This window comes from Trachurus japonicus, chromosome 7 (genome assembly GCF_045865225.1).
Source record: "Trachurus japonicus isolate A0001 chromosome 7, Traja_1.0".
Classification (NCBI taxonomy): domain Eukaryota; kingdom Metazoa; phylum Chordata; class Actinopteri; order Carangiformes; family Carangidae; genus Trachurus; species Trachurus japonicus.
In genome coordinates, this window is record NC_140913.1 from 33,989,319 (window position 1) to 34,006,331 (window position 17,013).

The following is a 17,013-nucleotide window of genomic DNA, read 5'->3' on the forward strand; positions in this document are numbered from 1 at the left end:
AGATTGTTGTTTGTAATCCTTCCACAAGCCATGATTCATCGAAAAAAAAAAGAAAAAAGAAAAGAAATGTTGCATGTGTTCTTTAGTTTTTGTAAAATCATACATGGCAAAGCAAGTTATCGACATACCTCCACTACAGGGTCATGATGAGCATGAAGTATAATACTGTAATTAATCTGAATTAATGTTTTAAATTTTGTGTTGGAGCAAAAAAAAAAAAAGGAAGAAAAAAAATTAAGGTGGGAGAGGTGCTCGTTTTTGTTGGCAAAGAGAATCGGGTATCATCTGTACATTTAATTCATATTAAGCTTTATATGATTTTGATTGTATAGTGTTACTGCTCTTAACCTGCTTTCTGTTTCAGTTTGTAATCAACAATTTGTTTTATTTTTTTAGGCAGTTCACAGTAATGCAGTACAACCAATCAGCCATAATTGTAAAAAAAAATAATAATATTTTTGTTCCCTTGGTCTATGGAGGATTCGCTGAGAGAGTGGCGCTCTTTGCTCAGGCAGCAGAGTTTTTTTTTTTATTAGTTATTCAACTCTTGGTTGTAACAGGGAAACAGTAAATGCACTGAATATTTATCTCAGTAGGATTGCCTACAATGCAATTGAACCAAGTGTTACATGTATTCTGGTTTAGACTATTAGAATAGACGTCCAATATATCATTGCCATCTTTAAAAAAGAAAATATTTTTTATTTAATCTGGACAAATCTTCCCATTTGAAGTATTAATTTAATAATACTGTGAGAACGCCGTACAAGAGGACACATGATTATAACAAAATTTAAAAAAAAAAACATATGTGAGGAATAAAACAACAATGGAAGACACTCATGCAACCTAACAATGCAAAAAACCACACAGCTACAATAAGTTTTCACGTCTTGGTGTTTATAGTGACACTCAGGTCTGGAGATGAAACATTTTGGGATTATTATTAATATTATTTTGTTTGTTTGTTTTTTCAGTTTAAAAAGGTTATACACTACCGGTTAAAGGTTTTATAACACCCCCCACTTTTCCAGTTGTTACTGAAGTTAACGGTGTATAATGTCTCAGTGTTGCTGAAGTAAAGCGTTAGAACAAATAAAATAAAGAAAGGACTCGTGGAATCAAAATATAAAACGACCATCCTAAACCTGTGCAGGTTCTTGTTTTTTTTAATGTTTAGGATCATTATTGTCAATGAATCGACCTCCGATCAACCAGCACGTCGTCTGTGTTAACCTGCATTTTTAATCGCCGTTCTCACAGCAATACACAGAACTACTGTACTTCCTGCAGTGCAGTATTGACCCAGTAATGCAAGGCTGTAAGTCACACAGTCTGTTCCAACACTGCCTTTGTACAGACGGAGGGTTTGTGAGTCATCGGGAGAAGTTGGGGAAGTGTTTGCATTAAATTTAAAAGCTGCCATTGTTGCATGAAAAGATGTAAATTCACCAAATTCTTGAATTTCACTGAACAAGCCCTGGTTTCTATCAGATTCAATGATTTATTTTTTCCTTTTACGGTCACATTAACAAGACACCACTTTCCTGTCTACTGGTAAAGTTCATCCACTGAACTTTGATTTCTACGATTTTCCCATACAAACTGGAAAAATGGAGCGTTTTCTAAAGTTTTTGACTGGTAATGTATGTGAACACTGTCTTTTTGATATAATGTGGTTGCTTTATTCTCAATAAAAGTCAATAAATATTTTAAGAAAATGCCAGTTGCATTGCTTGTTTATATTGTGGGTGTAATATGTTTTATGTTTATTAAGATCCCCATTAGCATCCGGTTGAAACATATTACATGGAGACAATAAAAGAATAGACATAGACGGGAAACAAACAATACATACATTAACAACATTACATACATTTTAAACATGCAAAACAATAACTACAATTAAAATGAACAAGACAAGACTGAGTTTTTATAAAATAATGATACCCATCATTGACTAGAATAAAAAACTCATATCCTTATATCAATGACAACATCTTAAGTGAAAGTTCTTCTTTAAATAATGTTCTTTTAGAGCTTTTTTATTCATTTTTTTTAAAGCATATACCGGTAGTATACTATTTTGTTGTTTGATATAGTTTGGTACTGAGCTCCATTCTTGCATTGCTCTGTTCCTAGTTGATGTAGTTGCATGAGATGTTGGGCGCGACTATGAGTGGCAACTATCTCGACCAATCAGATACCGAGGGCTCTGGATGCCCGGACCAATCAGATGCCGGAGGGGGCGGGGCCAAGTGTATAACTGCCGCGGCTGTGGCAGATAAAGCAGTGAACGTTGGCAAACCGACACAGTGCATCGCTAACGGGAGCTAGCTTCAGTGTGACGGTTGGAAACAAAGGTAAGCGATTAAAAACATCAAAATGAGGACGTGGCCGTGTTTTAGCAGCGGGGTGTTTTGGTTTCAACAGCGAAAATCGACACCGTGTTAGTAGCAGGTCGTAAAACCCGGTTCTTAACCCCAATTGTGGAAAATTAGCGGCCAGCTAGCGTTAGCAACCGTTAGCCAAGATGGCGACCCAGTAACTGAAAAGAGTGATGCAGCAAAGAAGGGGCGGGGCTAAAGGCGGTGTGGCGCGTGGTTAGAGCTGTTCAGCACACACAAGTATACTTACAACTATATTTATACCCACAATTAAAACCGTTTCTGTCTAATGTTCGTTTAAAAATTATAAAAAACTAATAATCAAAAACTAAGTGTGTGTGTGTGTGTTTTCTGTGTTTTAACGTTTAACAAACTAGATCAGAATATGAGAATCCACCTGACATGACATCCACCGTCTTAAACGAACTTCTTTACATAATAAACAACATGATTAATGCAGGATTGTATCCATATTTATTCAGTTTTAAACGACTTTGAAACTAAACTTGGTTGGTACATTCATATACTTTAGTTTGCATCAGTGCCTTTTAAATAATTCAGTATAGCTTAACATCTCTGACATACTCGGTTTGTAATTAAAGAACAAGATAATGCTGCAGAGGTTTATGGAATATGTATTTTATGTTTTAGTTCTTTGCTAGAAGGCATCATATACAGTGATAAAGCAGTTCGTCTACGTTTCATGTGTGTTTGTAGCTCCCAGCTTCCAATTTCCATATTTTAATTAACATTTTGTCAAAAGATTTGTTGACTGTTTTTAAATGGTTATTAGCATTTTAAGTTTCTGTTGCTGGATTCAACATCTCATCAGAGCAGCTTCACCCTTCATGTTATGTCAGATTTTATCTGTGTTAACAAAGATAACAACATCATATTCGTTTCCCTGAGTCCAAGGTCCAAATCATTTTGAAGTTAATCAATATAGTCACACGATTCACCGAGTTGGGAGACAGTAAACTGTTTTAATCTATTGTATTCGATAAACTATGACTTCAAACTGATTTTCTTAGTTACAGTGTTAATTGTAAAAATGACAAACTGATGTTAAATTGTCTAATTGGAGTTTGAATTGAATTTGAATTTGTTTATTTCGGTCATACAACACCAACATCAAAATCAACCATTCTGTGTGAACAGTTTAGCCAACACATATTACACACAATTGCAACCATACACACACACACAAAAAACGAAAATATCATACAGTGACCGAAAAGGGAATAGGCTGAAGCCCAAGGCTTATATTTGCCTATCCTTTACACTCTATGAAATTAAATTACCTAGAATGTCAGCAGTCCAAAATAATAAGATGAAAGTAATCATTACTGTATTTTATAATTTTTCATTATTTTACATTTCAAGGCTTTCTTAAAACTCAACAAAGAACTACATGTCTTCAACTCATCACTGAGCTTATTCCACATTTTAACTCCTAAGACTGAAACACATTTGTATTTTATATTAGTTCTCACTTTACACATTTCAAAAATTTACGGATACAAGATTAAAAGATGAAAGAGATTCTCACTTTTTTTTGAAACTGTGGATCCAATGATTAACAATCAAAATGCTTTTTTTCTTCACTTCTTTTCAGATTTGCAATGAACAGGATACGAATCCATGTTTTGCCGTCGAGTCGGAACCGGGTGACCCAGACGACCCGACCCCAGGAGCCTCAGTCCTGCTCCTTCACCCAGCGGCCATGCTCTCAGCCGCGACTGGACGGTCTGGAGTTCTGCATCAAACACATCCTCGAGGACAAGAGCGCCCCGTACAAACAGTGCAGTTACGTCTCCACCAAGAATGGAAAACGCTGCCCCAACGCTGCGCCTAAAGTGGAGAGGAAAGACGGGTGAGTAGGAAACAAGTCTGACTTTCTCCTGCGTGATGATGATAACCAATCCAAGGTGCAGCGTTTCTGACGTCTCCGTCTGCTCCTCAGAGTGACGTTCTGTGCAGAGCATGCTCGCAGGAACGCCATGGCGCTCCGAGCTCAGATGAGGAAAGCTGCTGCTGGTCCGTCCCCAGAAACGCTGCTGTCTCAGCTCAGCGGATACAACCGAGGAGAGACGCACAGCGTTGACGGAGGACGCTCTGAAGCAAGTCGTATTCTAGGTAAAGGGAGTAAAAGTTCAGGGAAAGGGATGCGTTTGTGTTTTTTTATCAATAAACAAACATACACAAGACATAAACAAAAACAAGCTGGAAATAACAGCATAAAAATCAAAAACACAAACGGGAAGATCATTTCCAGGTAAATGTGATGGATACGTTATACAGCACAGGGTGAAATACAACGGGAGCTAAATAAAGAAAAATAAAACAAGTTTTTTTTTTTTATACAAATGCTCTGGTCATTATAGCAGAAAGAGTTTTACATTACATTAACATAATCAATAAATGGTTTCCATTCATTCTGTAGAGAAACGCCAGAGGTTTATAGTCCGTTGTTGTCCTGTACCATCCCATAACTGAGGACGCTTTATCTGAGATCTAGTGCTGAAGAATATCTTTCCTGTCACAACATTATACAGTTTTTTTTTCCATATATATATATATATATATATAACATTGTCACCGCTCCAGCCGAATAAACGGGAAATTAAAAAAACTCTGCTTGTATATTTGAAGCTGCAGCTCTACGTCGCACAACAACACAATAGTTTGTTTTATCAATATCCCTGAACGCTGCGACGCATGACGTTCATTTGCATCGTTCCTAAATCCAGCCAATGGCTTCCTTACTTTTTGCTTTTTCCCCCTATTTTACACCTGTACATGTCAGTTTTACTAAACCTAACCAGTTGGGAGTTCTCAACAATTTTTGGTGAGGTTCTTCTTCCTGCAGCTCATGTACGCCATTTAGCCACAACCACCTCCTTCTCTTCCTCTTCTTGGCCCCTAATCAAGGCCGGCAGCTTGCAGTAGCTGCTGGTTTCAAACCGGGCCGACAGAAACTCCTTCCTGTGGTCTGTTGATTTTCCCAGAGTAACAAAGGGGCCAATCATTTTCAGTTGGAAGGTACAGATCCCTCTGCAACCTGCCTTCACCCGAACATCCCATCATCTGCTCCCATGATACAATACAATTTTTAGTTCTTATGGAGTAAAAATAAGAGAGGAGAGAAAAAATACACTAAACAAATGCACAAGAAATGGATGTGGTACATGTACAATAAATAGAGAAAGGAGAAAAAATGAATGGCAGGACTTTTCACCTCTAAAATTTGCCTCTTTTTTTGTTTAACACGGGTGAAACGTAGAAGAGGCGACTCAGAATCAATCTGTCATTACAGATGTCAGGACAATGTGTGCGACTTGTGCGAAAAGGAAACGTGAATATTTGCTTTGCAAGTCCATTTGCAGTGTGCTCCCCTAAATTTTAAGCTTGAGCTCCTTAAATTTTAAGTTCTGGGGAAAAACAAATAATCTGAAGCCCTGCAGGCCGTAAATCAGTTTATTTTTATTTAATCAATGATGTACGGACATGATTCTGATGTGGATTTAAAACGTCTTTGGGCAGATGAGGACAGTCTGAGCGAGGAGGAGCAGGGACCTTTGGTTCTGGACCAGACGTGGAGAGGAGACCCCGACAGTGAAGCTGACAGTGTGGACAGTGATCATGAGGATCCTCTCAAGTAAGATCACTTATTCAACTCTGATGTTTTTACTTTAATCCTCATTTTATTCTACTAAAGTTGAACAGGCAGCTCATACATTCACTTTAAAAGCTGTATGTGATTTTTGTGTACTGTCGACTTATAGGATATACTGTGACATCAAACATGTAGTTTGCGATCAAATGTCCAATAACGTTTTAATTGTGCTCTCAGACATGCAGGAGTGTACACGGCGGAGGAAGTGGCTCTCATCACCAGAGAGAAGCTCATCAGGCTCCAGTCGCTCTACATCGACCAGTTCAAGCGGCTGCAGCACCTGCTGAAGGAGAAGAAGCGCCGATACCTGCACAACCGCAAACTGGAGCACGACTCTCTGGGTAAACACACACACGAGTTATGGTGGAAAAACTAACTGTATGTTCTGTGTTGACTCAGCTGTTACATGTTGCGAGTCCTCGGTCTTTATCTGTGTTTGTCTGTGCTGATCCCAGGGAGCAGTCTGCTGACGGGGCCTGAGGGTCTGTCCATGAAGGAGAGGGAGAACCTGAAGAAGCTCAAAGCTCTGCGTCGCTACCGCCGGCGGTACGGCGTGGAGGCGCTGCTGCACCGGCAGCTCCGGGAGCGCAGGCAGGCGGTGACCGAGGGAGCGCCTCAGGTGTGATGTCACAAACAGTCGCTGTTTACATCAGTGTTTTTCAACTTGTTTTTGAGCCACAACACATTCTTGTTCAGCACTCACTAAATACGTTACAAGATGACACATTGTAGCCTGATACAGTGAATATAAAACACATTTGTGACCCGATCCATCAAAATGAGTCACAGTGACCCAAATTTCAAAGTTGAGATTTTGGTATCAATGGAAAGATTAGAAAATAAGCTTTAAAATGATACCCTAGTCAGAGTCATACATTTGATGGTTTTCGAGATGTGGCCATTTGAATTACGATCTTTCACTCTCTCATTCCGTTCTAAAACCTGAGAAAATAGCAGTTAAAGTTTTTGCCAGTGACCCTGGCATCTGTTCCTGTACCACGTGATTACACACAACCTATACGGCCCCTTGTTGTCATAGATGCAGCATTCAATGACCCTCGGAAAGCAGAGAATCTCACAATTCAGATGCTTTTTACAGCTCGTTTCTATCATAAACGGTTCAGAAGTTGTCATGTTTTGTTGACATTTTGTAAAACATGTGCAAGCGTGTACGTTCGGGTTAGCATCGATGCTACGTTCGGTTTAGCATCGATGCTACGCTCTGTTAGCGTCGATGCTACGCTCTGTTAGCTTCGATGCTACTCGGTTTAGCATCTGTTTCTGTACCCGTCCCTGCTCGCCATAGATGCAACATTCAATGACCGTCGGAAAGCGGAGAATCCCGCGATTCAGATGCAGTTTACAGCTCGTCTCTATCATGAACGGTTCAGAAGATATTTCATGTTTTGCACCGAAGCAGCACTCATTTTCAGAGGGTTTAAGTTGCAGGTCAACTTTAATCATCATTTACGTGCCTTTTCTCAATTATCTGGACTGTGAAACTTTGGGAGATTGTTTTTGAATGTCATTGCTTTGAAATTAGGGTAAAAAATTTTATTTTTTTTTCTATGGGTTTTCCATGTTATCAGCTGATTATCTAAAAATAGAACGTTGCGACTTCCGACTCATTTTGATGGAACGGGTCACATTTAGTCTCTTTTATTTGTTAGTTGTGACTCGGTATGAGCGGGTCATTATAGCTGCTGCCACCCGTTAACATAAGAACGTTTAATTACTCTGCCAGTCACGAGGTCGCAGACACAGATGTTCAACAAAGCCAACAGACAAACTATGAGTCTAATGTGTTTAACCCTGGGGAAAAAAACTAGATCTAACCTCCATGTGAGGCCGAGCTCAGTGGATGTGGCTGTACGGCCGTAGCAGCGTGTGTGTTTTATAACGGCAAGCATAAAAAAAAAACACTGTTCATTCCTGTTTTGGATCAATAAAGTTAAATTTAATAACTTTACACAGCACACGGGTTGAAATTCAGCTTAAAAAAAACATCTACCTATGATTGACGTCTAATTGTGTAGATGAGTTTTGAGATGTCAGAGTTTTGTCATTTAGGAAGCCGACACCTACTTTGATTTAATACAATCCATGTACGTATTAGTGGTTTGTGCATCTTCACTGACCACGCGGATCATTTCGATTATACGATGCATCACATCCTCAATGTTCTATGTTGCCACACACGCATGCTTTTCCTTAATTGCCATAAATAGTCAGTTAACATATTTATATATGTTAACTTTTAATTTACATAAAATGAAATGGGGAAAACATCATTTAAATGCATCTCCACATTACCGCAGCTTCATAGAAGCCTGAACACACAAACAAGAAGAAAAGGACTACTAGTCTACTTAATGGTGCACGTGTTTATTACTCAAAAACAAAACGTAGATCTTGGCATTGTGCTTTAACATGAAATAAATCACTGTCTCTGTACGTGAACGTTATAAAACTTTCAGAACCGCCCAGTAAGAATCTCGATGCATCTTTGAAACGATATTTTCGGCTCCTCTAGTTCGTCTACGTCTGACTGTTGTTTAACTGAACATGATCATATTTATAAAAGTTCACGCTGTGGGAAGACGGTGATAACATGAATCTTTCCTCGAGTCTCACACACAACGGGGGGTTTGTGCTTTAAATATAATTTGGGGGTTGTGTCCTCAAGTATGTAGATTACTACTGTGGCTTTGGATAATAGTTAATTTAAGATTACACTCGACATATTTCACTGCAACAGAAGAAGGAAAAAAACTTGATCCTATGAAGCTCATCACAAACTCTCAGTCAGAGTTCATGTTTCCCTCTGTGGCGTTCAGGAATGAAAATGTTCTTAACTGTGATTATGGTCATAAAGAAATACGGTTGTGTGGTTGATGTGTGGTGTGACTGTATCTCTCTCTCTCTCTCTCTGCTGCAGCCTCACTCCAGAACCGTCTATGAGAAGTGCATCTCGTTTGTGGAGGGAAGCCGCTGCTCCAACCCCTGCCTGCCCATGACCCGACACTGTCTCTCACGTATCCTCAGTCCTGTTTCTCACACGTTTCTCCTCCAGCGCCGCCGCCACAGTGTTTGTTCACAACTTCTGTCATCTAGAGTCGTTACGATCCCTGTATCTGAAACGTCACCGATCAGTATCAGTGAGGACTAGAACTGTCGACCCCCGCCCCCCCCAAATTAGATTCGAATTTCTAATCCTCTTTATGTTAAATATTCAAATTATATTGGAGCTTATTATTACTAAAGGGCATTACAACCAAATCTGTTACGGAACACACTTAAGGGATAGTTCTTGTATTGAAGCCCCGAAATGCGAAATTGTCCCGAAAAAAATTAAATAAGTCTATATTTCAAGTTTGTTTGTAGCGGAAACTTCTCGAAGCTCCTCTTCCCAGTTCGTCACGAACCGGGAAGAGGAGCTTCAATACAAGACGGACATTACATACGAGCAGCATGGAGGTATTTGGATGTTTTTTGGTGTGTCTTTTTGTTACGAAGACAGTTGGTATCCATCTGCAACCGTTATATGGACATGCACTGCTACGCGGAGACCCCCTGTAACTCAGAGAAGCCACGGAGGACTCTGAAACTTCTCCCAGCCCTTAGTCCACATGAGGGGGAGTAGCTAATGAGTGAAATTTCAATTTTGGGTGAACTATCCCTTTACCAACTCGATGTGAACAAGTGGTTCCGCGGATCGATCGATTGATGAGGAAAAATAATGTGTATAGTGTGGGAACACGTCGTCACTGCTCCAGCCGAATAAACGGGCGATTAAAGGAACTCTGCTCGTATATTTGAAGCTGCAGCTCTTTATCAACATGTTTACTTCCCTGAACGCTGCGACGCATGACGTTAATTTGCATCGTTGCAGAAGGAAAACGTTGGAACGTCGGTTTCACCTTCGAATGTTCTCGTTTATAAAATAATTTGAATTCTGTTGGAATAGTGAAGTTCATTCTGACGGCTCTAGTGAGTCCTGGCTGTGTACAGTGTTGACCAGTTCGCTCCGTTACCGCGGCTACAGTTGCACTGGAGAGATCCCGCGCTACAAATAACCCGTGTACTTGTGTCTGGCTGCAGCTCCTCTTCTTCCTCTTCGTCCTCTCTCTGAGACGTCCTCCTCTTCCTCCTCTTCTTGGCCCCTAATCAAGGCCGGCAGCTTGCAGTAGCTGCTGGTTTCAAACCGGGCCGACAGAAACTCCTTCCTGTGGTCTGTTGATTTTTCCCAGAGTAACAAAGGGGCCAATCATTTCAGTTGGAAGGTACAGATCCCTCTGCAACCTGCCTTCACCTGAACATCCCATCATCTGCTCCCATGCTAACCATGTAACTTCTGGACTTTGTTCCCATCTAGGCCACCTGTAGATAAACTGTGATAAACACGTGTTCTCGCTCACGTGTTGCACTGTGAACAAGCCCAGACAGAAACACAGACTCTTTGTCCACGACTGTTCAGCCAGAACATTAGTGAAGTTAAAACTCTGAGAAATGATACAGAAAGGTTGTTTTTCACAGGGAACTATTGTTTTGATTAAGAAACTTTAGTCTGACAGTTTGGTGTTTCCTTTTAAAGAGGAACTCTGTAGTATTTCCACCTTAACTCAGCTCCATGTGTCCCTTGTCTCTAGTTCTGGTTAAACCAATGAGTTGTAACTAGTTCCAGGGAGAATGGAGCGTCTCTTGGCTGAAAACCAACCTTGTAAGATCAGAGCCTCCGACCCGGTGTCCCAGCTCTCGTCTCCATGGCGACACCGCCACACAAACGTAACGCGCTAACCCGTAACCCGTAATCTCTTGTTGATGACAGTAAATGTTGTAAATTTTGAAACTACGAAAACAAATGCACATGGAGGAGAGGAGGTTTAGAGACACCAGATCTGGAGAGTTCAGGGACAGTTTAAAAAAGGAAAAAAAAAATTTAATAATATTTTTATTGTTGTTTTTTTTTCAAGAGAAGTTTAACAGCACAACATAAAGGGACTGTGCACATATACAAAAATAGACATAACAAGAAAAACAAGAACAAAAAACAGACAAACATTTACATTGCAGTTGCGTAAAAAGATTAGTACATTATGGTGGGCTATGTGGCAAATGTATACATGATGTTAAGTAGTAAAAGTCCATTACATCTGGGGTGCATTAAGAAAAAGGGAGAATTAAAGCCTATTTCTAATGTAGTCCATGAATGGCTTCCAAATGTTCTCAAAGTTATCTGATGAGCCACATATTGTTTATCTCAACTTTTCAAGTTTAAGGAGCTGTATGATTTCCCTCAGCCACTGAGTCCAGCTCGGTGGCTGAGGGTTTTTCCAATTAAGAAGGATCAGTTTCCATGCCAACAAAGTGACAAATTTAATAATTTTCAATTTGGTTCCAGATAGATTTTTATTGTTCAGGGACCGTTTCTTTTATGTTTTCTCATGTTCATGTGTGTGTCTGTCTGTCTGTCCATCGTGTCGTCGTCCTTGACAACCAGACGCTCAGACATCTACCAGGACGGCAACCAGGTGCTCTTCAAGATGTGTCCGGGCCTGAAAGACGTCCCCTGCGACCGCACCGTCCACATGGGGCAGTCGGACGACCCGCGCTGCCCGCTGCACCTCGCGCTGCCCCCCCCCATGTTCCAGCCGGAGCAGCAGCCCCCGGCCCCCGACCAGCTCTGTCCGGCCCTGGCCAGCAGAGACATGTACCTGAGCGCCGCAGAGCTGCAGCCCACAGAGAGCCTCCCCTTAGAGTTCAGTGATGTACGTAGTCGTCTCCTCTCCTTCTGAACCCTGATGACCCGCTGCTCCTGGTTCTGGTGGTTCTGGTGTTTCACAGCTTCTGGGCTCAGTTTATCAAGTGAACACAGGAATCGGTGCACGGCAACAAAACAAAACTAAGAGGAGAACACAGAGAGCCGGCACTCGTATAGACCGAATCTCCTTGTTGTTTACAAGTGAGAACAGTAGTAACGAACGAGAGTTTAGCTATATATCATGTTCTTCACGCCCTATCATCGTTTAGACAAATCTGAAATGATTGAAGAAACATTGCTATTTCTGTGTGTGTGTTTTGTGTTGCTATGTGTTGTATTTATTCAGTTTGGGGGAATCACGGTGTCTAGAAAGCATCAGTGGCTCAGCTGACAGGGACAGCTAACGGTAGCTAAGCTAACGGCGGCAGCTAAGCTAACATCAGGACGTCAGCTGTTAAAACCCTCCCGTAGTCGGACACGACATGAAACTACTCCAGTTAGCTCAGTCATGTTGTAACTCAGATATCCGCTGGAGAAAATATTTTTTCATGGACCGTTTATTGAGTCACTGAGTGATTAAAGTTAAACAGGTAGCTAACCGTTAGCCCGGCTAATCTATGATAACCATGACTAATTACAAAAATGTGCACACGTAAATAGTAATGTTTGTCCAATCATTGGTTTTATAAACTTTACAAACATCAGATTAGTCTAAACGGCGATATAGTAACATGAAAAATTAGATAAAACGAATCTCTCGTCCGTCACTATTGTTCTCATGCTGGTTTCCTACCTGGAAGTAGTTGTAGACAACAAGGAGATTCGTTCTAAAACGTATTAGTTTCTCCTTTTTAATCTGGCAGCCTCCTGCTTCCTTCAGTGTTGAGAGGAGAGGCCGAACTGACGTAGTATGTCAAACAGTTAAAGGGATACTTCACCCAAATTGATAATTCACCAATCATCTACTCACCGTCATAGCGTTTGGAGAACTTCCAGAGTCATCAAAACTCTTTAGGAGTTCCAGGGGAGGTCCGGCTGGCAACGGGTTTTCATATAATGGCGGCGGATAGAGTTCACTTCTGATTGGTCCAAAACACACACTATGAAACATCCAGATACCTCCATACTGCTCGTCTATACTGACCCAAGTGTTCTGAAGCCGCCACATGGAAAAGTTGTTCGGAAAACATTAATGTGATCTCTGTTTTTATCCTTGTTGTAGCAGTAGCTTCCTGTGGCTGCGTGAGATTTGCTGTGAGATGTTTGTTCATCGTTGTAAACCATTGGCTGTTTGATGTAAACACGTAACAACATCTAACGCTTGGGTCAGTACAGACGAGCAGTATGGAGGTATCTGGATGTTTCATAGTGTTTTGGACCATTCAAAAGTGAACTCTATCCGCTGCCATTATATGAAAACCTGTTGCCAGCCGAACCCCCCCTGGAACTCCTAAAGAGTTTTGATGACTCTGGAAGTTCTCCAAACCCTTCCTTGGCTTAGATGATGGGTGAATTATTGATTTTGGGTGAAGTATCCCTTAAAGACGGCTCGAGCAAGGAGGAAAAAGTACAGTTACATCCAGACATGATGGACTCCAGAACAAACACAAGTACACTGCAAAAACTCAAAATCTTTCCAAGAATATTTGTCTTATTTCTAGTTAATCTCTTTCCACTTAAAATAAGACTCATTAACTAAAAATTAACTTGTTTTTAAGATCATTTTCACTTGTTTCAAACAAATTTAGTAGAAAAATCTGCCAGTGAAAGCAAATTTTGAGCTTGTAATAAGAAAGAAAAACTTGATCCACTATCAGATTTTTCTACTTATTTCAAGTGAAAATATGCTTGAAAGGAGTAAAAAGTGTCTAAAAAAACAAGCTACTTTTTAATGTGATGAGTCTTATTTTAAGTAGAATGAGATTTGTTTTGACTATAAATGACATTTTGACCAGAAATAAGATGAATATTCTTGGTAAAAAATGTGATTTTTTGCAGTGTATAAACGGCAGATTCTGTAACATTTACTGAAGCGGACAGACACGCAGCAGCAGGTTTACTGTTGGATTTAGACTTCACACGTTTCCCTGTTGCACAGGACCTGGATGTGGAAGGGGACGGCATGCAGGGCCCCCCCTCCCCGCTGCAGTTCGACACGGCCCTGGCCCTGGAGGACCAGACCATCAGAGCCATCGCCGAGGCGCCGATGGACATCCTGACCGGAGACGACCCCGACCAGGAGCTGGACGCCTCGGACAGAGACGTGGATGCCATCATGGACGACCAGGTTAACTCTTAACTTGGGTCTGTGTGTCGTTGTTGCTGTTATTATTGTTTTCTCTCTGTTAAGAGATCGGTCCAATAAAACCTTGGTCACAATCTGTGTCAGACTGAACAACATGTGTGGAGTTGTGTAATAAAGGAACGTGAACTGTAGTGGCCTTCTTCCCGTCCCAGTGATGGGAAGAAGGTCACGGTGGCTGGTCTTCGGTGTACGTATGCGTGCGTGTGCGAGGTTCCAATGGTAAAACACACAATATTAATATTATAATATTTATTATCAATCAATCAATCAGACTTTATTTATGGAGCACCTTTCAAACAAAAGACATGTAGCACAAAGTGCTTTACACCATAAAAGCAGACAAAACAAAGCAAAAATAAAACCCAAAGTCACGCAGCTACATACACACGTGCACACACACACACAGACACAGACAGACACCTGCACACACTCAGTTATAAAGCTTAAAAGAAGGCAACTGAAGCGCTATCTTACTCGACAGTTTGCCGTGAGGAAACACCAGGGACTGGATAAGACCAAATAATTAAATGAAATGATAAAAAATAACTAAAATTTCACCATAAATATGCTAAGACTGAAAAGATTAAAAGATAATAAAAATAAATACAAAATTAAATAATAAAAAATTAAATAAACAGTAGCAACAAATATCTCTTCCATGTAGCAGGTAGGACACAAATGGCACATCGACACGATCAGAAACTTTGCCTTGACCAGCAGCACCTGGCACTGATTGTCCTGGATTTAAATCCTCCCCCGTGACGCTACTTCCACAATAAAACCTACCACATAGAAAACACCAAAATAAAAACTAAAATGGCTCCTACATGAACTGTGGAAGACGTGAAACATGAAGGATGGATTCACCTTCATCAGGTCTGTTTAAAAGCCTCTGGCCTTCTAATTTTGTAATTTAGGCTCTTACATACATAATATTATACATGTAAAAATAATTAGAAATCACTTTCCATCCAAATTCTAGATATTAATATTACATTTTTGAAATTGGGTTTAAATGGGGCGTGGTTATATCTGATGAGATTTATTACGCAATAAATTCCAAACCAAACCAAACCAATCGTCAATCGTCCACGTCAGTCGTCAGAGATCCAAACCTAAATCCACTTTGCTCTTTGTCCCACATTCTGTCATAAACTATAAACTGTTTTCTTGTCTGTAACAACATCTGTTGTACGTCTGTCCGTCCTGGGTGAGGGATCCCTCCTCTGTTGCTCACCCTGAGGTTTCTCCTGGTTTTCCCTGTTAAAAGGGTTTTCTATGGAGTTTTTCCTCAGTGGATGTGAGGGTCTAAGGACAGAGGATGTTGCTACGATGCCATGTGAAGCCCTTTGAGACAAACTGTTGGTAAAAACGGGCTATACAAATAAAATTGCCTTGTCTTGCCTTGTCCCAGAGTTTATCTGAAAAACTCTCCACTGAGAAAACATAAAAACTAAGAGATTCAACTCAGATACTGAATATAAATCTGAACTTCAGACAAACTTTGGGTTGATTTAGTTTTATTTCTCCCTCCCTCCCTTCCCTCGTGTTGTTTGAATCGTGTCGGGGAGTTTTCTGAAACAGAACCAGTTCCAGTGATGATGAAGCAGCTGGTCGACGTCATGACGACCCGTTTGACCTGCAGCAGCAGAACCGGTTCTGTCTCCGTCTCCGTCTCCATCTGGACCTGAGTCACGTTGTTTCAGACAGACCTGAGACATGATGTCATCCTCTAACGACGTGTCTCTTCTCGCCTCGTCGTTCACCTGCTCAGGTTTCTCACCGAGCGTCGTCGTAACGACCTGCTGAACTCAGCGAGGACTGAGAGGCGTCATGATAAAATTAATAAATATATAAAAGAAGAATGAATAAAAAACAGTCTATATGGGAAAATAATAATACAATGCACATGTGTAGGGGTTGGCAGCAGCATCAATTAACTGTGCAACTGCATATTAGAATAAAGTGCACAATAAAATGTGTAATAATAGATGGATAGATAAATAAATAAGGCACATTAAAACTACTGTGCCTCTCTGAATAAACCAACAGGCAGAAACAGTTTTATCCACCGGTGTCGTGGACAATGAGTGTGTATTTCTTTTAAAAAAGGTTTCACTTAGAAAAGCAGTTGAAAAATGACAACAAAACTTAGTTCAATATTAATTATAAATGACAAAAAATACCATTGAATTAACAAAATGAGAAACGTAAAGTCTTTAAACAATAGAGACTTTCTCTGACTGCAGCCTCCACGTCTGACATCGTTCAGTTTAGTGAGTTTATTTCTGTCTCGTAGAATCAATTACACACATCGATAAACAACATTATACACACACATGATTTAAACATAAACAACAAACTATAATTCATTTTATTTTTTTCCATTAAATGTAAATACAAAACAAAACAACAGTGACGTGTGACCGACCAAATCATGGGATGCTACAAGGACAAAATGACTCTAAAATATATTTCCTGACTGATGTATGTGCAGCAAATAATAATAATAATGTTTTAATGAAACCAAATGGCTACAACAACCATAGCTCTCTTGTGTATTCTGTAATATTTAATGTTATAGATTTATTACTTCATTCTTAAAAAAACATGTTAATTCCTGTGTCCTCGCCTCATCAACCAGAGCTGCACAAAGTAAAACCAGACGATAAAAACAGCAAAACAGCACAAATGAAAAGAACAAAACTCAGTTCAGTTCAGCAGGAATAAAAATTGCAATCTCAACATTTTACAGGTGAAACGACACAGAGAAGAGTTCCCGCACACATGGCCAACTTGCAGAATTTATCGCGACGTTTCGTTACTAGACCTTTTTCAAACTAATGTTTGTCCCAACACAGGAAGCCATCTTAAATAGGAGTGG

The 17,013-nt window shown here is 40.3% G+C and overlaps 1 protein-coding gene and 2 non-coding genes across 3 annotated transcripts; all 3 read left to right on the forward strand.

The window, feature by feature from the left end:
* The first annotated feature begins 4,001 nt into the window (after nt 1-4,001).
* kansl2 (KAT8 regulatory NSL complex subunit 2) lies at nt 4,002-14,203 on the forward strand. The gene is made up of 8 exons (XM_085782969.1): nt 4,002-4,260; nt 4,351-4,523; nt 5,931-6,045; nt 6,241-6,404; nt 6,519-6,682; nt 9,002-9,098; nt 11,572-11,831; nt 13,923-14,203. Exons 1-8 carry the CDS (start codon nt 4,010-4,012, stop codon nt 14,121-14,123), a joined length of 1,425 nt encoding a protein of 474 aa, XP_085639095.1. The 5' UTR covers nt 4,002-4,009; the 3' UTR covers nt 14,124-14,203.
* Nucleotides 5,303-5,437, forward strand: LOC146985189 (small nucleolar RNA SNORA2/SNORA34 family). Its single transcript, XR_015036233.1, has one exon. It is a non-coding gene; the product is annotated as a small nucleolar RNA SNORA2/SNORA34 family (small nucleolar RNA).
* Nucleotides 10,220-10,354, forward strand: LOC146985190 (small nucleolar RNA SNORA2/SNORA34 family). Its single transcript, XR_015036232.1, has one exon. It is a non-coding gene; the product is annotated as a small nucleolar RNA SNORA2/SNORA34 family (small nucleolar RNA).
* Nucleotides 14,204-17,013: the final 2,810 nt, after the last annotated feature.